This window comes from Trachemys scripta, chromosome 14 (assembly GCF_013100865.1).
Source record: "Trachemys scripta elegans isolate TJP31775 chromosome 14, CAS_Tse_1.0, whole genome shotgun sequence".
Taxonomy (NCBI): Eukaryota; Metazoa; Chordata; order Testudines; family Emydidae; genus Trachemys; species Trachemys scripta.
In genome coordinates, this window is record NC_048311.1 from 34,801,347 (window position 1) to 34,825,729 (window position 24,383).

At 48.9% G+C, this 24,383-nt stretch overlaps 1 protein-coding gene across 1 annotated transcript; it reads right to left on the bottom strand.

The window, feature by feature from the left end:
- Positions 1-306: 306 nt before the first annotated feature.
- On the bottom strand, positions 307-15,364 carry NOTUM (notum, palmitoleoyl-protein carboxylesterase). Its single transcript, XM_034790428.1, has 11 exons — positions 14,043-15,364; positions 12,733-12,785; positions 12,207-12,302; positions 7,737-7,797; positions 6,018-6,076; positions 4,373-4,475; positions 3,576-3,767; positions 2,587-2,687; positions 2,324-2,471; positions 1,724-1,771; positions 307-1,608 (listed from the first exon to the last, which is right to left on the bottom strand). The coding sequence occupies exons 1-11, from the start codon at positions 14,369-14,371 to the stop codon at positions 1,302-1,304; spliced, it is 1,497 nt and encodes a 498-aa protein (XP_034646319.1). The 5' UTR covers positions 14,372-15,364; the 3' UTR covers positions 307-1,301.
- Positions 15,365-24,383: the final 9,019 nt, after the last annotated feature.

The window sequence follows — 24,383 nt, forward strand, 5'->3', positions numbered from 1 at the left end:
AATAATGGGCTCTTCAGGCCACCAGAGAAATGTATAACTTGAGCCAGTGACTGGAAGTTGAAGCTAGACAAATACTGAGTGAAATAAGGTGTAAAATTTTAACAGTAAGAGTAGTTAACCCTTGGAACAACTTACCCAGTGTTCACTGACAATTTTTAAATCAAGATTGAATGTTTTTCTAAAAGATCTGCTCTAGGAATGATTTTGTGGAGGCCTGTGTTCTACAGGAGGTCAGACTAGATGATCAGAGTGCTCCCTTCTGGCCTTACAATCTATGAATGCAAAGATTTTTAAACACTTAATATTTGAAACTATTTACTTTTAGAGTTTCAGCTCTGCACATAGTCTGGAACTGTGAACCTGTATTAATCACTGCCATGGGATGGTGGATTCTGACTACCAAGTTCTGTAACTAGACCGTGCATTACATCCTTTCCATTCCAGAAATAACAACAAACATACTACAAGGGGAACATTGGAATCTAATAATAATTATAATAATGCCAATACTGCCCTCTCCCACACACATGTGATCAGAAAAAAAACCCATCCCCAAGAGCAGTATTTATAACTTTACAAAGACATATGAGCAGTTCTCTGGTCAGCCCTTATAAATAGCATTTACATATTAAAATAAATATGCCCACATTGCCATAGTAGCAGGAGTTTTTTTCATTATTTAAAAAAAATATGTTACAAAACAATATCATTAATTTTATATTTCTTGCATAATTTTTTTAAAAATAAGTAATAAAAAAAGTCATTTTATAAAATAATACAAAAGTAAATTGATTATAAGAGTGTCCGTTCCTAGCACATGTCCTTGGTTTGTACATTATGATACATCATGAGATGCTGACCTCTAGGAAGTCATGTAATCCTTCACTTCTAATTGGACAAAAAAATCCAGTGCTTTTTTCACCATATGTTGTAAGTCTATGATGTGAAACATTCTCAGCAAGGGTAAGAGTCCTTTTAGCTCTTGGGAAGGGTTCTCAATGCTGGTGTTTATGGCGTTGCTGCTCCCTGCTTCAGGCCACCTTGTGTAACACAGAAAGAGATTCTGAACAGCCAAGATTGGGCCCTGAAGTTTAGAGGTAATGAGTTTCAGTCAAATGGTGTAAGCAAGAATCTGTTCTTTTTTCTCTTGACACACACTAAGTGTGCACGTGTGCTTGTGAGTGCATGTGTGTAAGTGTGCATATCTGCATGAGAATGGAGAAGGTTAAAGAGTTTGGGAGAGAAGCTTAGAGGCTCCCCCTCCTTATCTGATCAGTCTGCCCTTTCATGGAGAACCCTTTCTAGCTACCACTGCTCAGCATCCCCAGAAGTTTACTGGGCTCCAGGCCCTGTTGCTGTGCCATCTTCTGAACATCAAAACCCATGTGCATGAGGAACTGGATCACATTCATCTCCTGCCCCGTGAACTGGTCCCGGATGGTAGGGCATGAGGGGTTACAGTGGGGCCAGGGACAGCTGTCAATCAGATGGATTGGGCAACCCTTCAAAGGGGCTTTCCCATTTTTGTTGCTGTCATGCAGGCTGCGGTCCCAGCAATGCAGGGCACGGGGTAATGAAGTTCCTTTCACCTGGATGTCTGTCCAGTGACTGCAAAAATCAAACCATACACATTGTATCAGCGGGGTTAGGGTATCAGTATTACCATATTCCCTTTCTTGCTAACTCATGACATTTCATAGACTCTGTGAAGAGAGACACTTACTTGCGCGTAATGATCTCATGAGACAAACAGGCTGGAGCAAAGCTAGCACTGAAAGGAAAGAAACACAGATTAGGTAGGGTGAGAAGGCAAAAAGGTGACTTGTCTCACAGATAATTCCCCCCTGTCCTGGAATTGGCTAGAAGTTCTGCTGTCCCTGGCATGATGCTTAGATACCACAGTGCTGGACATGATATAAGAATCTGAATAGACTAGAACAGGGTGGAGTTTTCAGAAAATGGCACATTTCCATAGCTTATTGGTTGGGTGCATTTATAGGGGCTCATAGGTGCTACAGTGACTCCCATGAAGAGCTGATCTAGCATGAAGTGTCTAAGACATACGAGAGGTTTCATGTCACCCTTTCATTTGTTGCTGGGATGTTTTATGATCAGTGTCTCTTAAAACATCCCAAAAAACTCTGTTCCCGCCTCATTTTTTTTCAGATATGTTAAGAGCATGTTTCCTGATGCAGATTAGGTACAGATACCAAATAAATCACATTGGTATCAAGAGAGCCACTGTGAACCTCCCACAAACCAGCTCATGCAGGACTTCTCTTAGGGAAAAGAACACCCCAGCTTTTCCTACTGCAATACTCACGTCACATCCTTCAGGGTATTTCTTAGCTCCCGGCCCAGATTCTGGATGTAGAGCCACTGCCCCTCCTGGACAGGCTGTCCAGTTAGGTGCACATTGTCTACAGTGAGCTGGGCCTCATCAAAGAGCCACTGCACCACAAAGACTGGACCTAGAGGGAAAAAGAATTGGAGAGAGTCTTCATCAGGTTAGCAGCAGTAAATGCAGGAACCGCCTAGGACCAATTTCAGACTCTCAGGCAGGTAGGCCTTTCTTTTTGCACTTACATCGAAGAGTGGGATAAATTTTATAGCCAAAAAAGCAATTCCATTCCTCCCCCTCTTTAAACTGCAGTTTGCAGCGTTCAGGAACAATGCCATTCCAATATCTGAAAGACAGCAATGGTGGGGTTAGTGCCATGATGCCACACAGTCTCATTTCGCTTGGAGTATCTCCTATTCACTAGAACACTGGGGCATTTGCTGGTTGCAGTCGGAGAGTCCTCTGTGCACGAATGAAGCAGTGAACACAAAAAACCCTGCACAGAAGAACAGAGCTAACCTTTCTTGATTCAGCTGGAAGACAAGCAGGTGTGAACAGTACTATTTAATCAAACATGACTTATAAATGAGAAGGAGGAGAGCTGGGATTTCATTAGCCAATGATACTTTCTGTTCGGAGGTGGACTGGCTGCTCTGATAGGACTTTTCCCGTCACTTGCTTTTATGATCCTAGGGTATGGCACCTACCCCTAGATAACAATCAGATACTCAGTGATGGGAGGATTAGAGAGATGGCATTTTCAGTTTATTAACAGCAACATTCTTCCCTGTGTCTGTCTGGTCACATCAATGTATTGTGTTACTCAGTACAGTGTCTGCAATGTCACACAGTCTCATGAATATGCCTTTGAAATTATGGTTCTTTTATTTAGAAGTAGAAGCTCATCCACAAAGTGCGAGGCATGTGATAGGTATCTTATAAATACAAAAAGGACACAAGGAAGGCAGGAAGAGTGTCATAGAATATCAGGGTTGGAAGGGACCTCATGAGATCATCTAGTCCAACCCCCTGCTCAAAGCAGGACCAATCCTCAATTAAATCATCCAACAGATTTGCCCCATATCCCTAAATGGCCCCCTCAAGGAATGAGCTCGCAACCCTGGGGTTAGCAGGCCAATGCTTAAACCACTGAGCTATCCCTCAGAGCCCTGCCTCAGGATTTCTCCTCATCCTTAGCTCTTGGGGAAGGGTAGTTTAGAATATTTTATTGTACCTGATTCCTCTCCTAATAGCTTCTGTTGGGGCACAGGTTATGGTATCAATACAGTCGGTTCTGCGGTACTGTTTATTATCCAGGAACCAGCCAGAGTCTGCCAGCCCTCGGACCTGAATCCCTGGATAACCCATCTCCTCCAGCTGCTCTGCTACTCGATCCACATTGAGAAGCACCCCAGTTCCCCCAGCACTGCAATGACAAGATCAGTAATTCAGTCAAAGACCTGAAAGACAGTTACGATACATACTGCTTTCACCTTTTTGATGCATTTGACCAGTCTGTAAGGGCATAATCTAGTCAGCAAGTTATTTCCTCACTTCAGAAATTCTCAGAAATAAAAAGAAGAACAGGAGTAACAGAAATAAAAGCAATCCTAACTAGTTCAGCAACCAAAGGCCATCCATTTTATTTTTTTCTTTCTGGCATAGCTCTTTTCTGTTATTAGCAAGAGCTTTGGCAGCTCAAAATAGAAAGACCCTGGAATTTGGAGACAGAATTTTCCATCTGTTTCTATTGTCTAATATTCTTTCCCCATAAATAAATTCCTCCGAATCAAATGCTGAGATTCTCCTATAGCCAGTATTTCTACATCATTCTCTATTGCAGCTCCTACAGGAAGAGGCTGAGAAGAGTATTTGTGCGAGCTTTCCGCTACCAGTGCTTCTGCCTCACTCCTCTTAGCACCATCCGCAGGCAGTGTCTGGGAACTAATCTGTAAAGACAGTGCTCCATTGCAATTGCTCTTTCATATTATTTCTCTCTTCATTGTAGGACAATCTTATGCAGACACTTACCTGCTTCCTGCCAGAAGTAGTACTTTTGCATTACTAAGGCCTTTTCCCACCAGCTCCTTTACTACCTCTTGTATTATGAGAGCTCCCATGAAGGCATATTCATCTGGAAAAGAAAGAGTTCACCATCAATAGGACTGTGATGTGTAGGCTAAAACTTTGTTGAAGAGGCTTCCCTCACACATCCCCATCTCACAGTTGCTCAGGACCCTGAAGGCAGAGAAACTGTTTGCATTGAACAAATTCTACCATACACTGAAATTTACAAATTGTAACCTTGAAGAATGTTAGCCCACATGAAAGTAAGAGCAAGGCAGGTAGGTACTGAGGGCCTTTCCTAGCACAGGCTTTCCCTGGCTTGATCCAGACTTGCTGCATCTTCGGTTGTTCCAGTCCTGAAATTAAGCTGATAGGTTTCAGCCTACAGGATTCCAAAGTATGTTACAAAATACATATACAAGGAATTACACTGCGATGCACCTCCCTCTGAGGTGAGAGACAATAGCTGCATAACTGTTGCACAACAACACTGAACAGCACAATAGGAAGTGAAAAAGAATATTACATCCAATTGAAACTATAGGGGAAATTTAGAAAGGGAGACTATTTCATGATCTCACTTGGAATTTGGCCAGGATACCAGAGCTAATGCCTCTATTCTTGCAAAAACTGTCCTGGGCACCCACAAGTGGTCAGAATATCAATTTCACATCAGTGGAAAGACGCCATATCCAGCAGCACAATGGCTGACAGTAGGACATTGGTTCAAGCACTGATTCAGAGGGAAGCATATGTCCTGGTGAATTACTAGTACTACTTCATGCAGCACCTTCGGGTTGATGCTCCTAGCCTTAACCCTAGTTACACCAGGCTGTATCAGGAATAACTTGACCAAAGTCAATGGAGTTTCATCCAGTGTAAGTGAGAGAATAAGCCCCCTTGAGTTTTCTGTAGCGGTCTCGCATCCAAGTACTAATCCTGGTTATCTTTTAAGACTCATCATATCCTGAGGTGGCATGATTCATCTGCAGGATGTTAAAAATCTTTAATTTTATCTGCATAAGGAAATGTCTATCTGTATGTGCCAAGGAGACATCACAATTTTGCACTGTTGTCACAGTGACATTATGTTGATCCAAAACAAAGTATCATCAGGCAACAGCATCATATTATAATGCACAAGTTTTTGTCTTGCAGGCCAAATTGCAAGCAGCTCCTGACCAACAATGGGTGGGCTGCACATCCATTTGGGACAAGAATGAGACTGAATTCATTACACTTATCACTCAGGTCAGCAATATGAGAAGACACATTACAAGCCATGGTGCCCCAGCCACTCCATTTAATTCGCAGTGTATGCAGGGTAGGAGAGGCTTATCTAAAAGGAAAGGCTGCTTCAGGAACTCCAGGTGCAACCTGCAGGGATTAGATGTGCATCTGTGACATCTCTGCATGCAGGGGCTCTGAACCATGTCCCTGCAGGATGTGATGAGGGAAGAGGGATGTTTTAGCTGGAGGTTACTTGTTATTCTTTCCTGCTTCTCAGCAGGAAAAAGCTCGTCTCTCATTCACATAATTTCAGAGAAATCAGGCCATATCCTCTAATGTGTGATGATTGTCTGGCAGCCAGCCCATCGGCAGCACTCACTTTTTTCAGATTTGGAAGAGGCACCACTCCAAACATCACTTGAGCAATAGGGGATGAAACTGCAAGAGATGAGAAGTTTGTGAGCACTCATTTTCCCTTTACATACAGAGGGGTGAGGCTGGGGGCAAGGAACTGGAAGGAAATCCTGTGGAGAAGGGAAGGGACTGTTGTTTTTGTTCAATGAGATGCTTATACCACCCCCTTGAATACTCAAAGGAAGGATTACCTCCCATGGCAGTCAGTTACAGTTGCTTTTTTTTCCCTTCTGATGTTAGCCTTTTTACTGAAATCTTTTTATTGATCTAATTGAGTAAGGCTACGATTTAATCATGGGTATTTTTAGTAAAAGTCACAGACAGGACACAGGCAAGAAACAAAAAATCACTCCCCATGAGCTGTCAATCACTTATACCATAAATACCGGGGGGGTGCTGCCGGGGGGGGGGAACCCCAGGGGGCCAGCAGCTGCTCCGGCCGGCCATGGCAGGGGGGGAGGGAGGGAGTCCCAGGGGGAAGCCCTGGGCCAGCCGCTACTCCGGCCGCCCCGGGACCACTGCCAGGAGCTGCGGCTGCTCCTGCCACCTCCGAGACTGCTGCTCAGATGGTCCCCAGGGCCAGCTGCATTGGCCCTGCTCAGACGGTCCCAGGGACCCTGGGACCACCAGAGCAACAGTCGTTGCGGCTGGCTCTGGGGCTGGGGCCACTCCAGCGGTGACTGGCTCTGGGGTCGCCCAAGCGGCTGGCTGCAGAGCCACTCAATCAGCAGCCACTGTGGCTGTCCCCAGGGCCTCCTGAGCAGCTGGCTCCGGGGCCAGCTGCTTGGGCAGCCCTGGCATCATCCACACTGGCCACTGCAGAAGTCACGGAGGTTGCAGGAAGTCCTGGAATCAGTGACTTCCATGACCTCTATGACAAACGTGGAGCCCTAATTATGAGGCATCGTGCTCTAGAGCACAAATCTAAATTCTAATCCTGGCTTTTCCATTGACTTGGGCGGTGTTGGGCAAGTCACTGCCTTTTTTTGTGCTTCAGTTTCCCTTTATGTAAAACGGGGAGAACTCACCTACCCTATGTAATTGCTAAGTATTGTTATTAAATGTCTCTGCAGGAGTGGAACTATCTTTCCATCTCTTAGCTTTTTGTCCCCAGCTGCTGCAATAGAAATTGTCACCTGTATCCACTTCTCTTCCCTTCTTGCAGCACTGCAATCCAGAGGCTCTATGTAAGCACAAGCAAGCCAACCTCCCCCTCCTAGGTCTTCCCTCTGAACAGAAGTAGCCATCTGAAGCTCACTGAGAACTGTCAGGCACATCACCAGCCAGAGGACCTGATATGGTATTTCCCAATTTATTCCTTTGGGGGATATCCTCTGGGATCTCCCCAGTTTTTCTTGAGGTTCATCATTAGACCAACCCATGCCTTCAGCTGAATTGGACACAGATCACTCTGGACCTTGTCAACACCGCTCCTGGGAAAGCTGAAGTGGTAGACAGAGAGAACAATATAGGGTTTTCCCTTTTACCAAGGATTAATTATGTTATCTGCCATTGTAGCACTCCCTGCTCTTGCTGTCCTAGGAAGCAATAGACCGTGTTTGCATGGTCCACTCCCCATTCTTACACCATGTCTGGGGTATAATCCCCTTCCCTTTTCCTCATGGTGCCTCTTTGTACATAATTTTTTTAATATAAACTTGTTCCCCTTGGTGCCCCTCCTTACACCATGTTTGCGTTCCACCAGTGCGGATTTTCTTCTGGCTGTGATGACAGGATCCCAGTTCCTGCAGGTGGATGAAAAGAAATATACAAAGGCTGTTCTCAGATTTTAAAGCAATAGGAATGAGCCTGGTGTGGGGGCTCTGGCCGTACAGAAGGGAAACTTACACTGTGATAGCCATTGGTGAAGTGGGACGGAAAAAGAGAAATGTGTCTGTGCCTACATCTTGGTGGATGTGATTTTCAGCCTTTGATTCACATCAGAGGTGAACCCCAGCACTTCAAGAAGCCTTATTACCTTTCATGATAAAAAGGAGCTGTGATACCTACATAAAAGTACATTCTTCCTAAATTCTGTAAGGTGAATTCCAATACTAGCAATTATAGGATTTGTGTGAATGAGAGAAAGAACCTACATGTACAATCAGCCCTTGGCATAAACAGTGCAAGGGAAGGTAGAGATCCCATAATCCTGTGCTGACTCAGTAACTGTGTGGTCCCCAGACATGTGGGGATCCATGGTGTTACCTGCACCTTCTAAGCAGTATTAAAAGAGAATAAAAATTCATTCAGTGCTTCCCTAATCTTACATCTTCACAAAGGCAATTGCAGTACAGTAGAACGTCAGAGTTGTGAACACCAGAGTTACAAACTGACCAATCAACCCAGGGCCGTCCCTAGCTATTCTGGGGCCCTACGCAGCCCCTCCATGGGGGTGTGTGTGGGAGGGCAGGCCTCTGCGGAGGGAGAATGGGGGGGGGGTTTGTCCCCAGACCTCTGCGGATGGGGATGGGCCGGCTTGGGGGGTAGGGGGGGAACCACCCCCCAGCACTCACCGGCGGCGCAGCTGGGGCCGGGTCTGCACTTCCCGCCACCGATGAGTGCAGGCCCAGCCATACTGCAAAGCTCAGCAGAGTAGGGCGGGGCTGAGGTGGAGCAGGGGCAGGAAGAGGCGGGGCTGGGGTGGGGAAGGGGGGCTGGGGGCAGAGCAGGGCGGGGGCTGGAGCAGCATACAGCTGCGCAGGGCACCAGGAAATTTGGTGCCCTAAAGTTCCTGGTGCCCTACACAGCTGCATACGGGTAAGGACAGCGCTGAGTCAACCACACACCTCATTTGGAGCCGGAAGTACAGGTCTGTCTCATCTTACGCGGGGGTTCCGTTCCACGGTTAGTGCGTAAAGCGAAAACCGCGTATAGCCAAAACCCCACTGAGTTCAATGGCAGGCGAAATCACCCGCACTACAGGTATAGTATTAAAACTGTTGTTTTTCTCTTTTTTATTTTTTTTTTGCCGACCGCGTAAAGTTGAAATCGCGCATGTTAAATGCGCGTAAGATGCGACAGACCTGTACACAATGAGGCAGCAGCAGAGACAAATAAAAAGCAAATACATAAACTACCAAAAAAATAAGGGGAAAGCAACATTTTTCTTCTGTATAGTAAAGTTTCAAAGCTGTATTAAGTCAATGTTCAGGTGTAAACTTTTGAAAGAACAACCATAACACTTTGTTCAGAGTTACAAACATTTCATGAATACCCACCACTCACAAGGTGTTCATAACTCTGAGGTTCTACTGTACATACCAAAGGAATATTATGCAGTTATGAATGGGAATAGAGTGACCAAATGTCTCGATTTTATAGGGACAGTCCCGATTTTTGGGTCTTTTTTTATATTGGCTCCTATTACCCCCCCCCCACCCCCATCCCAATTTTTCACACTTGCTGTTTGGTTGCCCTAAATCGGAAGGAAGGTAGGGCCTTCACAAGGCCATATGGGAGGGCAGGTGAGACCCAGAAACTCACAATCTGGTTTCCCATCTGAAGCAGTTTGGGGCCTCCAAGTCATAGGACCAGGCCTATCGGAGATAGATAAACTGATCCAAGTGAATTACATAATAGTGTGTGTGTGTGTGTCTTTGCAAATACATTCACTGGTGTGTGTCCCTCTGTGAAGGCCTCTCCCCCAAACTACAGTGAATGAATTTCTTCTGGAAGTTTGACAGGCCAAGACTATTATACAAGAATTATATAAGAGCCTGTTATGATGCTTACCCCTTTAAGGACAACAGATGAAATACTGAAGTCCAATGGTTCCAATGAGGCTGGCCAAAGAAGTAGGAGACAGAGCTAGATTCTGGCCTCCACTATGACCCATTTATACCATTCTAGTGATGTAATGGGACCTCAATGGCCCTAATGGGAATTCCTCCAACACAAGAGCAGTGTAGAGCTGATGTGGGCAGCCCTTCATCATTCTCCTGTGCAGTCCCCAAAAGTAGAGCCATGCCAGGGAGAGAGCTGTGGTTGGTGTATTGAGGGCTGGATGGGGAGTGGCCCAAGTGCAAAGTACTCCAGTTTTTTCCACCTGCAGCTGTGTCTGCCATACATTGAAGCACTCCCTAGGACTATTCTAACTTATGCTGGGAGTTAAGCCACCTCTTAGAGAAGCTCAGAATTAGGGAAGTGAATATGTGATGTATATAACTCACCTTTGCTCCCCACCTCCTGTGCTGCGCCTTCTATGCTGTGCCTCCTGAAAGGTGCAGCATTGAATTTGGCCCACAATCAGGGAGCAGTGAGGTATGAAGCTCAGCAGTCAGAAAAAGGAAAGAGGGGAAGGAAGGTTGGTAATCTGTATTTCTAGGCATTTATCTGAAGCTCTGAGCATCAAGCATCATTCACCCCATTATACAGAGGGGGAGGGATGAAAATAAAAATAAGACACAGGGAAGTCACCAAACAACAAGAATAGGAAAGCACTTAAAGATAAACTGCTGTAATTGCTTCCAGTACTATAGGAAGCTCAGCACAAGAACCCATATCTTCTAGTATAATCTACTTTCACTACCCAGAAGCACGAAGTAGATGGATTCTGGCTGAAAATGGCTAACAGAAAATTCCCCTTGTGGAGGGAAATTCCAGTTGGCATAAAGCCAGCTGAGGCAGGGCCTGCCCCAGGTTTAGGCAACATGTTAGGAGATGGAGGACACCTATCTGTCTCTTATGCCAGTGCCATAGGTTAAAGCAGCCCATCAGTTGCTCTAATACTGGAGCAGAATCAGGGAGCCAGTTACGGATTGGCCCCTATCCTGCACTGAGAGGAGTTTGGGCATAGAAAAATTGAGCCTAGATTCACTAAATAAGAGAATGTACCATTAAATGTCAATTTTCAAAACTGATTCTGCTGCTGGCTTTGAGTGGCTCATCCATTATGGGCAGAATTGCTGACTTAGGCCTGGTCTACACTGGGGGGGTGTCGATGTAAGATACGCAACTTCAGCTATGGGAATACCGTAGCTGAAGTCGACTTACCTCCCGGTCGACTCCGCTACCGCCGCTCGCTCCGGTGGAGTTCCGGAGTCGACAGGGAGCGCGTTCGGGGATCGATATATCGCATCTTAACGAGACGCGATATATCGATCCTCGATAAATCGATCGCTACCCGCCGATATGGCGGGTAGTCTGGACGTACCCTAAGGCTCAGATCTTTCAGCATAAGGGTAAGGGTCTCAGAGGGAGGAAATCTGTGTGAGCCTCTCCTTGCAGAGATCCTTCCCACCTCATCCCATTGGCGGTGAGGAGTCAGGACAGTGTTTTTCCCTAATCTTGACAGATCCCGGAGAGCCATACTGATGCCTGGGGAGCTGCAGGAAGTCAGGGCCGTCCACATGGTGGCACTGTCTGTCTCCACTGACTCTAGCTCCTTGGCACATTAGAGCCATGTTACCGTGGTGGTCCCCCTGCCACAGCTCCCTCGGGGACCTCAGAGGGAGGGGAAAGGGAGGGACCCCCCTAGAATATTATATATTTGATTGATCTACACAGGGCTGGAGGAGGGGGGTGATGTGTACCCCGCAACCTACCCACCCAGTGTAGACCTTGGACTACACTTGGAAAGACTCTTTTCTCCCATGTGGTCCTGTAGGGCAATATACAAATCAATGGTTGGTTTCAGAGTAGCAGCCGTGTTAGTCTGTATCCACAAAAAGAACAGGAGTACTTGTGGCACCTTAGAGACTAACAAATTTATTAATAAATTTGTTAGTCTCTAAGGTGCCACAAGTACTCCTGTTCTTCATACAAATCAATGATACTCCATCTGGGATGTGTGCAGTACTGGTCATCTGTAAAATTATATTGCAGAATTAGAGGGGGTTCAAAGAAGGATGACATCTCTGCAAGTGTGCATGCATACTTGTGTGTTTTCATGTTTTTGCGAGGGCATGTGCATATACATACTAATTAATGGAAGTGTGTATACATGTACAGGCAAATGCATGTATGTGACTTACATTGTGTTAATATCTGAACAGGAACAATTGTGGGGAAGTGACAGTGTATATTGTGAGGAACTCTGCTACACTACAAAATCTGTGTATTCCCCCCTTTCTTTTTTTCCCTTTTGTTATTATGTGTAGAGGGTAGATGTAATGTGTAATGGTGTTTCCACCCCCTGCACAGAAAGACTTACCAGTTTTGGTAATGGGCCACTCCTTGGAGCTCATCAGCCTCCTCATTGTATCATAGCGGGTATCACAATTTTCTCTATTAAAGCAATACCATCCCCCTGGGTCACGAGAAAAAAAAAATCAAGTCAGTTCCTTGCTGTCATTTTGTTCAGGGAAGGAGTGGCAAAATATCAGAGAGAGAGAGAGATGAATGTGTACAATAGAACATGGGATTCCCAGGCTGAGATGAATGGTGCAAGCAGTGGGTAAAGGAAATGACAGAAAGAAGTAGCTGGATTAAGAAGCTTTAATTAGGGTCAGGGGGGTAGTTAGGATGCCAAGAAATCCACTAAATTGTCAGGCAGCAGAGGCATATGACAAAGTGAGTGCGTCGGGTGGAAGGATGGAGACAGAAGGCAGCCAGCACACACATTTTGCACAGCCTTTGAAGAAAGCAGTTGGATAGCTCTCCCCCATCCCTACTTCTTCATTTACAAAAGAGGCTAAAAAGCTTGATCTGTGCTTAAATAAAAAATAATCCAGGCTCACCTTCCAGGAACAGCAGCCACCTTCTACTGCCTTTTGATTCTTTGAGGTAGTAGCTAAAGAAAAAACAAGCAGAAAGCAGCATTAAATTCATTAGGCAGACTGACTAGCTTAACCACAAGCTATTTGATACACAAACTCATTATAATATCAAGAGGGTTACATAAAATATTTGGTGAAAGAAACAGGAAGGCTGTCAGAAGAGCTCCAAACCGTCTGATCAAAGGGCCTTCCCGGAGATCCTGAGCCAGGCAGATTGGCTTTTATCTCTCTCCAAAATAAATGCATTAAACAAATTCCTAGAATTCCTAAGAATTTCCAGGCAGGAAAGAGTTATTCCACCTGTTGCTTGCTGTGTTTTTAGTAACGACCACGAGGTGGAAGCAGAGTTTGAGTGCTAGACAAAAATGTTCATACTTCGTTTAAATATACATAAAGCAGGAATAGGAGAGGGTCAGCAATCATAATAATAATCAAAAAAATAATAATTGGCACTTCTCTGGCTTCTTCCATTAGAGGATCTCAAGGCACTTTACAAGGTGGGTAAGCATTGTCATCCCCACTTATACACACACACATGAAGAACAGCGAGTGCTGGCTCCATGAATTAACTACCTCATGCTGGTGAGGGTAACAATAAAAGAGGGGTGAGGATGAGGATGAGGGTGAGTGATAATGCAGGAGGAGTCAGGATCAAGTAAAATAGCCCCAGGCAGATTTCTTTCTTAGGACTCTGTCTCCATGTCATCCTCTCCACCCCTGTGCCTGTGAACTTCTTTGGCTGCTTTGGGGTGTGCCTTTAAATGCTGTGGATTCTAATGGACTTTGGAAAACTACTGATAAATTAAAAGGAAGGACATTGACTCTCCCTTCCCCACCCCTCAGGGACTAGTTCCTCAGGGTGGGGAAGCAAGCACTGAAAGCGAGGGATGGGAATGAAGTAGTTCTAGTGAAGTGAATGAAGCAGGATGGGAGAGGAGCATGGAAGAGATGGAGTAAAGGAAAGGGCCGGGAGGCGTGTGGGGTGGGTCATTCCCCGAGAACTTTGGGGATGGTTCTCCGACATCCCTTTCAGTCCGCAGGAGCCCTCCGAGAGCAGGCTCCAGCCCGCACAGCAGCTTTGGGGCGCGGGATAATGCGGGCGGAATCGTGAAGCCAACCGCGGGGAGGTGAAAGGGCCCCTGTAGTGCGGGAGAGCGACGGGGCCAGCACTCGGGGCTGGGGCTGTGTCGGGAAGGGTGCGCTGCGGGCTCAGGGTCAGGGGAGGCTCGAGCTGGTCTGTGTGCTGGAAAGGATCCCAGCCCCGCACTCACCCGGCCGGGCTGCCGTCGTTGCAGGTGACCGAGCTGTTGAGCAGGAGATGGAGGCGCAGCTCGTGGTGCAGGTTCTGGGCCGAGCAGGGATACAGTGACTGCGCCAGGCTCTTGATCTGAGCCATGAAACTGTCCATGTTGCCTTCCACGGCGGTGAAGTCCAGCGGGAAGCTCTCCACGGGCTGCCCGGTCGCTTCGCTCCGCTCCCGGGCTGCCGCCGCAGCCGCCGGCTGCTGCCCTCGCCGCCTCCAGTTCTTCCTGCCCTCGCCACCGGGGCCCCAGTGCAGCAGTCCCAGGAGCAGCAGCACTTGCACGGTTCCTCTGCCCATCGCGACCCGCAGCCCCCTGCGGGGGAAGGCGCAGAGGAGTCGGGCGCTCGGACGGGCTCTGCCTGCAGACGGGCGGGGGCTCCGGGCCCCGGAGGAACTAGTCCCTGGGGGCGGGCAGCGCTTGGCGGGCTCTGTCTCCCCCGTGCTGGCCGGAGCTGGGGTCTCTGGCCCGGGCCTGCTCCTGCTGTTCCCAGGGCAGCGCAGGCTCTGGTCGCTCCGCTCAGTCCCGCTCCAATGAGCGGCGAGGGCAGCGCCTGGGCGTAGTTAGCGGGGGCCGGCGGCTGGTGCCCGGGCTCTGCGGCGGGGCTCGGGGGCGCTCGGCTTTTCTTGGCGCACGGACTCGCCTTCTCGTCCCAGAGCAGACGCATGACAGAGGGGCACGGGGAGCCCGCCGGGGGCGCCGCCAGCCCGGGCGCCGCGTGGGGCAGCAGCCGGCCAGCCCCCGCCCTGCCCTCCCCTCCGCCCCTTGGGATCCAGGCGGAGGGGGGGCTTTACTGTTTCCTTGCCAGGAGATTCCGGCCTTTGCTCTGCCGGCTCCCGCCCCGCCTCTCCCGTCCTGTCCCGTCCGGGCGCTGCGCTGCGCAGCGGGGGGCAGCAGCGGCTCCCCGAGCCAGGGGCGCTGGGCTCCAGGGCGGGCTGAGCCGGACAGGCCTTTGAAGTGCCCCGCTGCCGCCGCCCGGCCCTCTGCCCCGGCGGGCTCGTTTGCTCCGGGAGAAGTGCCCAGCAGCGACTCACCTCCCGTCCGCGGCTGGGCTCCCGCCCCAGCCCCGCGAGCAGACTCACGGCCTGGGACATGTCCACTGGCTGCTTCGCAAGCGGCTCCTGCCCCCTGCCAGGGCGCTTCACTGTCCCCGTCCTGCCGCAGGGGCTCGGGTCTGTCCCCCTTCAGGGGCTCTCCGGCCCGGCGCGGCTCTGAACTGCTCCTCCCACTCGTGCACGCTGGCAGGGCTGGCTCGCGCGAGTGTGGCAGCCCGATCCCCGCTCAGGAGCCGCAGGGTTCCCCGGCCGGCCGGCTCGGGAGGTTTGATTTGAGTTTGAAACAAAGGCCTCAATGTTTAGGACTGCAGGGGGTGCAGGCGGCCGCTCCCATTGCGCCTCTCTTCCCGCCAGCACCTGCCTGGGGAACAGCAGGGCCGAATGAAATCCCATCCCCACGTGTGACCCAGGAGCCCCCGGCCTCCCCGGGCCTGGAGGAACGTGCCCTGCCCAGGCTCTGGGGTCCGGAGCTGGAGCTGCAGAACTCACCAGGCTCTGGAGCGGAGGCAGGGGCCGGGGCCAGGGCCAGGGCCAGACCCGGTTCTGTCTCTGGTGCTAGAGCTGAGCAATCCAGAGTGCTAATGGAGTGGGACCCCTTCCGGCCCTGCTCCTGGCGCTAGAGCTTGGGGAGGGAGAAGGGAATGAGCTTGGTGAAGGTTGAGATGGCACCCAGGACAGGTGTTCCTGGTTTTCAAAGGAGAAAGGAACTGCCTTTGGTTAGCTCCGATTCTGCCCCTCCTGTGTCCTCACTAAAGGCCTGTTATATTCAGCAGGGTTTAGGTGTGCAGAGGAGGTACTTTGGTGATTTTGGAATTTCAAAGGAAAACACTTGTTGCATGGAAAGACTACCCAGGCTTATCTCTGAGAGGTGGAATCTCCCCTCCAAGGATGGTCAGTACATCTTTAATTATGGGGGAGGGTGGCTCCTTTGTCTATTTCACTGGAAGTTACCCCAATAGCACTCCCAGAATTTGTTCACATGGTACACAAAACTGAACCCTCTCGTGTCTGCCCCCTCCCCCTAAGGCTCCTCACTGCCCCTCTCCCGGCTGGCTCCCCTGTGTGGGTACTAACTGCAGCTCCCCATACTTGTAAGCAAAGTCTTGGTGCACTTTCTGAGCGAGTCCTGCAAGCAGAGAGCTACTGGAATTGGGGCAAGGCCAGGCAGGGCCCTAGGGTTGGGTAACTCTCTGGTGCAGGAGCTGGCCCTATGGCTGCATCGAGGAGGAGCAGAGCTGGCCACCCCTCTGTCCACTCAGGTTTGGCCTCACACCCCCATGATGGCAGTCATGGGGCCAAAATTGAGTGAGTAGTGAGTGGCATTGCAGCCTGGCATATGCAGCACCACTCAGGTTTGGCCCTGTAGCCCCATACCTGAATGGGCAGTGAGGCAGCCAGTGCTGCTCCTTTTTGCTGCTGCTGTGGGGCCAGAACCTACACCAGTGCTTCCACCTGGGGACCTGCCCAGTGCTTGTGCCCTGGGAGCCCCTGCCAACGGTGAGACTGCACATAAGGTGTAGGGCTACGAGCACCTCTGAGTTTTGGTGCCTACTAGATCCTCTCTGCCCCACAGCATCAGCACCCCACTCCAGCTGTGATATCAGTCATAGCTCTCTGGGCTCTGTTACTCCCTTTGAAGTCTTGACATAGTCCCCAGCTCACTCAAAAGCAAAGGGGCTAGCTCAGGGCAAACCAAAGCTGTCTGTGGAAAAGAGTCAGTGTAAGTGGTCAGCATAGCCCCCAAAACTAGGAAGTGCCAGCTGGGGAGTCTGCGTGGCCAGGCAGTCAGAGGGGTGTGACTTCAGTGGGGACCTGAGATCAGTCAGTGTGGGACTGCTCATGTGAGAAAAGGATGCAGGATACAGCCCGTACAGTTAAATCTAATACAGTACATATACATACAAAAGGAAATTAAAAACACCCAAATCAAATCAGCAACTTTCTTCATGGAGGCACCAGTCATGATTCCATCATGAAGGCTGAGTTCCATTTTGAGAGATTCAACCTCATTGTTCTGTATGAAAACTACAGTGTATCCTCTCTGAACTTCCAGCGTTCACTCTGAGTGCAGAAAACAATTCTTGAGAATTTACAAGAATATCTGTTAGTTTCTTAAAGATAATTTTAAAATGGGTCCTTTAAGATATGTAGCATCTGTATCAGACTTTTATTTGTCCCAAATTATCTTGACAACAGAATGGCATAGACTCATCAAAGCTTCCACATAGTTAAACTTCACTTAAACCTTATCTGTAGGCTATATTAGAAGAAATGTAGGTGTAATTAAGCTAAAGTTATTAATGGCTGTTGTATGTAATTGTTATGATTATATAGGCTACAGGCAAAGTCCGGTCAACATCTCAGGTAACTTAAATGGGTCCATTTTGACTCCACTGATCACTCGTCTCCTACAAATCATTTGCATACAGCCAGTGCCGTAACAAGGGCAAGGTGAGTGAGGCACTTGCCTCGGGTGCGCAAAGCTGAGGGGTGCAGAAAAAGACAAATGAAGTTTTTTAATTCTTACTATTTTATGAAAAATGATAATCACATAATATGCACATTGCTCCATGACAAATGTACAATGTAAATGGAAAATAAATAGAATACACCCTACAGTAATTATAAAGCATTGGTTCTCAAACTGGGTTATGTGGTTATGTGGGGGGTAGAGAGCCCCAACTCCGGCGCGTGGCTGCAAGTTGCGAGCCCCAATCCCTGAACCAGGTTGTGAGCCCCGACTGTGACGCATGGCTGCGAACCCCAACCCCTGTGTGGAGCTGCAGGGCTACGAGCCCCGACTGCTGCGCTGGGCTGTGAGCTCCGACCCCGACAGGGACACACGGCTGTGAGCCCCTACCCCGACCCTGCGCCAGACTGCGAGTCCCGACCCTAGTGTGCGGCTGTGAGCCCCGACCCCGACCCCTGCGCCGGACTGTGAACTCTGACCCCGACCCCTGTGCCGGACTGTAATCCCCGACCTGGGCGTGCGGCTGTGAGCCTCGACCCTGGGCTGTGAGCCCTGACCCCGACCCCTGCACGCGGCTGTGAGCCCCGACCCTGACCCCTGGGCGTGGCTGTGAGCCCCGACCCCTGCACCGGGCTGCAAGCCCCGACTCCGACCCCTGCACCGGGCTGCAAGCCCCGACTCCGACCCCTGCACTGGGCTGCATGCCCCGACCCCTGCGCTGGACTGTGAGCCCTGACCCAGGCGCGCGGCTGTGAGCCCTGACCCCGACTTCTAGGTGTGGCTGCGAGCCCTGACCCCGGGCTGCAAGCCCCGACTCCTGCGCCGGACTGCGAGCCCCGACCCCGACCCCTTGTGCTGGACTGTGAGCCCTGACTCTTGTACGGAGCTGCGGGGCTACGAGTCCCAACCGCTACGCCGGGCTGTGAGCTTCGACCCGACCCCTGTGCCAGACTGTGAGCCCCGACCCCTGCGCCGGACTGTGAGCCCCGACCCCGACCCCGGGCTGCAGGCCCTGACCCCTGCACCGGGCTGCAAGCCCCGACTCCGACCCCTGCGCCGGACTCTGAGCCCCGACCCAGGCATGTGGCTGTGAACCCAGACCCGTGTGGAGCTGTGGGGCTACGAGCCCTGACCGCTGTGCCAGGCTGTGAGCTCCGATCCCGACAGGGACGCGTGGCTGCAAGCCCTGACCCCGACCCCTGCACCGGACTGTAAGCCCTGACCCCTGTGCCGGACTGCAAGCCCCGACCCCTGCACCGGGCTGCAAGCCCCAACCCCTGCGCCGGACTGTGATCCCCATCCCAGGCGCGCGGCTGTGAGCCCCGACCCCTGTGTGGAGCTGCGGGGCTAGGAGCCCCGACCTCTGCACCAGGATGTGAGCTCCGACCCTGACAGGGATGCGCAGCTGCAAGCCCCGACCCTGATCCCTGCACCAGACTGTGAGCCCCGACCCCTGCGCCGGGCTGCAAGCCCCGACCCCCACAGTTCATGATGCACTATGCTGCACACCTTATATGTATTAGTTGATTTTGTATGTGGATCTTATGATTAAAATAAATGTTCTATCATCATTATTATTCTTTGTTATTTACGTATTTTTCTTTTTGTTACAAAGTAACTACTAGGAAGGGGCGCAATTTTATATTCTTGCCTCGGGGGCAAAAATAGTTAGTTACGGCTCTGCATACAGCAGTTCTATTGGTTATAATTATAGGAAGACTGGATACATGTCCAAAGTTCTCATGGGTCCAACTGTTGCTGCTGCTCTTTATAGGTTCCATGGTCACATGCTAGTGGTTCCACTGCACACAGTGAAGCACTGTCTGGGGGAATTGAGACAAGAGCATAGGGGGAGACCTCAAAGTGCAGATGCTGAGCTCTCCAACCTCTCCTTTTACATAACACCAGTCTCTGTAACTTACCCCTTTAAACTGATAGAGTAATTGCAAATGAAGGATCAGATCCACCAGTACACTTTGACTCTTTTTTGCTGCTATGGAGATGCAAAGCACCTGTAAACTCAGCCTAACTAGCTAGTGTACTATGGCTGATTTACACTGCTCTGGTGTACTGGTGAATTGTTCTTAAAAGTTAAAATTTTAAAAGTGATTTAAGGTTGGTATTATTGAGTATGAGATCATGAGGACTATCTCATAGTAGCATTTTCTTTATGTGTGTGTTTTGGAGGGGTTAGTGTTCATGTATGACATTTTTAATAATTAAAAAAAAAAATTCCCAGACAAAAAAATATGTTCAGATGGAGTTAGGGCTGCGAGCACATAACAATAATTTAAGGATAAAAAATATTACAGGCTGTTGTAAGTATCTCCAAACCATGGATTATAAAGGAATACACTTAAAACACAGATAAACTAATTTAGGTAGGGAAGTGCACAATGAACCAAACAACCTCCACTCTGCCATATATTGACACCATCGGGGAAAAAGAAAAACATCTACTTTTAAATCAGTTTAATCTAATCTGGGACCACAAGAACTAAAATGCCTTCATCACGTAATCATATGGTATTTGCAGGGCAGAGTTAAGGCCGTTTGGATTCCTGTGCATTTCTTACCTTAACATGTTTAGATTTCTTTGAAGTGACCATAAGAACAAAAGAGTGACCATACTGGGTCAGACCAATGATCCATCTAGCCTAATATCCTCTCTTTTAGCAGTGGCTGATGCCAGAGACTTCATAGGGAATTAACAGAACAAGCCAATTTATCGAATGATCCATCCCCTGTCATCCATTCTCAGTTCCTGGCAGTCACAGGTTTAGGACACCCAGAGCATGGGGTTGCATCCCTGACAATCTTGGCTAACAGCCATTGATGGACCTGTCCTCCATGAACTTATCTAATTCTTTTTTTAACTCAGTTATACTTTTGACCTTCACAGCTTCCCCAGGCAATGTCTTCCTCAGGTAGACTGTGTTGTGCAAAGAAGTACTTCCTTATATTTATTTTAAACATGCTGCTATTAATTTAATTGGGTGACCCCTGGTTCTTGCATTACATGAAGGGGTAAATAACACTTCATTATTCACTTTGTCCACACCACTCATGATTATATAGATCTCCATCATATTCCCCTGTGACAGGGTGTACTCCCCACACTGGCTCAGAGTAGGGTTGCCAACTTTCTTATGGCACAAAACTGAACCGCCCCTGTCCCCAGGCCCTGCCCCTACCCTTCCGAGGCCCCGCCCCCACTTGCTCCATCCCTCCTCTCTCCATCGCTCACTCTCCCCCACCCTCATTCACTTTCACCGGGCTGGGGCAGGGGGTTGGGGTGCAGGAGGAGAGTGAGGGCTCCAGCTGGGAGTGCAGGTTCTGGGATGGGGCCAGGGATGAGGGGTTTGGGGCGTGGGAGAGGGCTCTGGGCTGGGGCAGGGGGTTGGGGTATGGAGGGGTATGTGCTCTGGACTGGGGGTGCAGGCTCTGGGTGGGGCCAGAAATGAGGGGTTCAGGGTGCAGGAGGAGGCTCAGGGATGGGGCTGAGGGGTTTGTAGTGTGGGAGGGGGGGCGGGCCCTGGCTGGGGGTGTGGACTCTGGGGTGGGGCTGGGGGGTTTGGGGTACAGGAGGGGGCTGGGGCAGGGGGTTGGGGTATTGGGGGTGTCCGGGCTCAGGGAGGGAGTTTGAATGCAGGAGGGGACTCCGGGCTGGGGCAGGGGGTTGGGGTGCAGGAGAGGGTTCAGGGTCCCAGCAGTGCTTACTGTGGCTCCTGGGAAGTGGCCACCAGATTCCTGCAGCCCTTAGAAATATGGGTGGCCTGGGAGGCTCTGCACTGTGTGCACTGCCCTTGTGCCCACAGGCGCTGCACCTGCAGCTCCCATTGGTCACAGTTCCCGGCCAATGGGAGCTGCGGATCCGGTCCTTCAGGTGGGGACAGTGTGTGGAGCCACCCGGGCCGCCCATGCTTCTATGTGCAGAGCTAGGGCAGGCAGGGAGCCTGCCTTAACCCCGGGCCCCCGCTGTGCTGCCAACCAGACTTTCTCAACCAGGCGTTCCAGTCAAAAACTGGACACCTGGCAACTTTAACTCAGAGAGAGCTGAGGTAGGCCAGGTGGTCCCAATCAGCCAATTAGGCTGCAAGCTGGGAGAATGAAGGATGCAAGGAAAGCTCTAATTAGGAGGAAGCTCATTTGAGGAGAGGTAGGATGGGCTAGCATAAACTCAGCAGCAAAGGTTGATGGGAGGAAGTTTGTGGTCAACCTTTTGTTTAACAGAGAGAGAAGGAGGGAGCCAAGGGAAAGAGTAGGACCCTGGGGGGCTGGCATGGCCTGAAGGGAGCTGTGTGGAGAAGAGAACCTGTGGGGTAGGAAGTAGCAAGGTTGGGGACTGAACAGACATTGATTGCATATTGTAGGGTCCCTGGGCTGGATCCCAGAGTAGAGGATTCCTCTATTTGCCACTGGGGAAGGAGCAATGGCAGGGCAGTGAACTGGAAGACTGCCTGGGTCACTGCAGAAGTGACAGGATCAGGGCACTAGGCATGAGGACTGCTGGATGCCTCTTGAGCAGAAAAGACTTTGAAGGACTCTACCCTGTAAGGGGGAAATGGTGAGTGACCTGGCTGGTGGGCCATGTCACAAAGAGGCAGTTCCTGCAGCGAGAGAGGGGGCTGTAGATGGAGAAAGAAGAATGGAGGGACAGCATGCAACTGTGGGTAGAGGGGTTGACCTCGTGAAGCTAATACTCAGAACAGCCAGGAGGAGGCGCCATATTGTAGTGAGTAGAGCACCTTGTCACACACACCCTTAGTCATCTCTTTTCTAGCCTTAACAGTCCTGGTCTTTTAAATCTCTCCTCCATATGGAAGCTGTGCCATAGCCTTAATAATTTTTGTTGCCATTCTCTGTACCTTTTCCAATTCTAATAGATCTACTTTAAGATGGAGGTGCCAGAACTGCACACAGTATTCAAGGTGTGGGCATACCATGGCTTTATATAGTGGCATTACGATATTTTCTGTCTTCTTATCTATCCTTTTCTTAAAGGTTCCTAACATTCTGTTGTCATTTTTTTGACTGCCACTGCACATAGAACAGATTTTCAGAGAATTATCCACAATGACTCCAAGATCTTTCTTGAGTGGCAGCAGCTAATTCAGACCCCATCATTTTATATGTTTAGTTTGGATTATGTTTTCCAATGTGCATTACTTTGCATTTAATTATCAACATTGAATTTCATCTGCCATTTTGTTGCCCAATCACTAATATTGTGAGATCCCTTTGTAACTCTTCGTGGTCAGCTTTGGACTTAACTATCTTGAGTAGTTTTGTATCCTCTGCAAACTTCGTCATCACACTGTTTACCCCTTTTTCCAGATCATTTATGAATATGTTGAATAGGACTGGTCCCAATATAGATCCTTGGGGGACTCAACTATGCACCTCTCTCCACTATGAAAACTGACCATTTATTCCTACGCTTTGTTTCCTCTTTTAACCAGTTACAGATCCACAAGAGAACCTTACTTCTTATCCCATGACTGCTTAGTTTGCTTAAGAGCTTTTGGTGAGGGACTTTGTCAAAGGCTTTCTGAAAGTCTAAGTACACATTATTCACTGGAACTGGATCACCCTTGTCCACATGTTTGTTGACCCCCTCAAAGAATCATAATTGATTAGTGAGGCACGATTTCCCTTTACAAAAGCTGTGTTGGGGAGTACGGATCAGTGTTCATGTCGCACTCCCCGTCAGTGCCCTGGCCAGGGAAGCTAATGATCCAACCACAGGACCAAATTCGGTGATGAATCCTGGTCACGTGCCACCTGAGGCATGTTGTGCATGCGCTTTGAAGAAGAAAAGCTGTGTTGACTGTTTCCCAATGAATCATTTTCATCTTATGTGTTTGATAATGCTGTTCTTTATTATAGTTTAAACCAATGTACCTGGTACTGAAATTAGGCTTAAAAATCACTGTTGCATTAGATATTTGCTAGTCATCTGGTACTGAAGCTAATTTAAGTGATAGATATTAAATTGCAGAACTACTAACTGGTTTGTAGTCTGAGATCCTTCAGAATGTGAATGCCATCTGGTTCTCGAGACTCATTACTGTTTAATCAGTTTGTTCCAAAACCTCTTCCATTGACACCTCAATCTAGTAGGACTGTTCCTCAGATTTGTCACTTAAAAAGAATGAATGGCTCAAATATGGGAATTTCCCTCACATCCTCTGCAGTGAAGACGGTTGCAAAGAATTCATTGAGCTTCTCCACAATGGCCTTGTCTTCCTTGAGTGCTCCTTTAGCACCTCAGATGTCCAGTGGCTCCACTGATTGTCTGGCAGGCTTCCTGCTTCTAATATATTAAAAAAAAAAATTGCTGTTAGTTTTTGTGTCTTTTGCTAGTTGCTCTTCAAATTCTTTTTTGCCCTGCCTAATTATACTTTTACACTTGACTTGCCAGAATTTATGCTCCTTTCTATTTTCTGTAGTAGGAGTTGACTTCCAATTTTTGTCTGTCTCTTTGCCTCTTTTATTCTGTTAAACCACGATGACTTTTTTTTGGTCCCCCTTTTTTTTTTTTCTAATTTGTGGTATGCATATAGTTTGAGCCTCTATTATGGTGTTTTTAAAAAGTTTCCATGCAGCTTGCAAGCATTTCACTCTTGTGATTGTTCCTTTTAATTTCCACTGAACTCGCCTCCTAATTTTTGTGTAGTTTCCCTTTTTGAAGTTAAATGTTATTGTAGTGGGTTTCTTTGGTATTTCCCCCTTACAAGGATGTTAACTGTAACTACATTATGGTCGCTATTACTGAGCGATTCA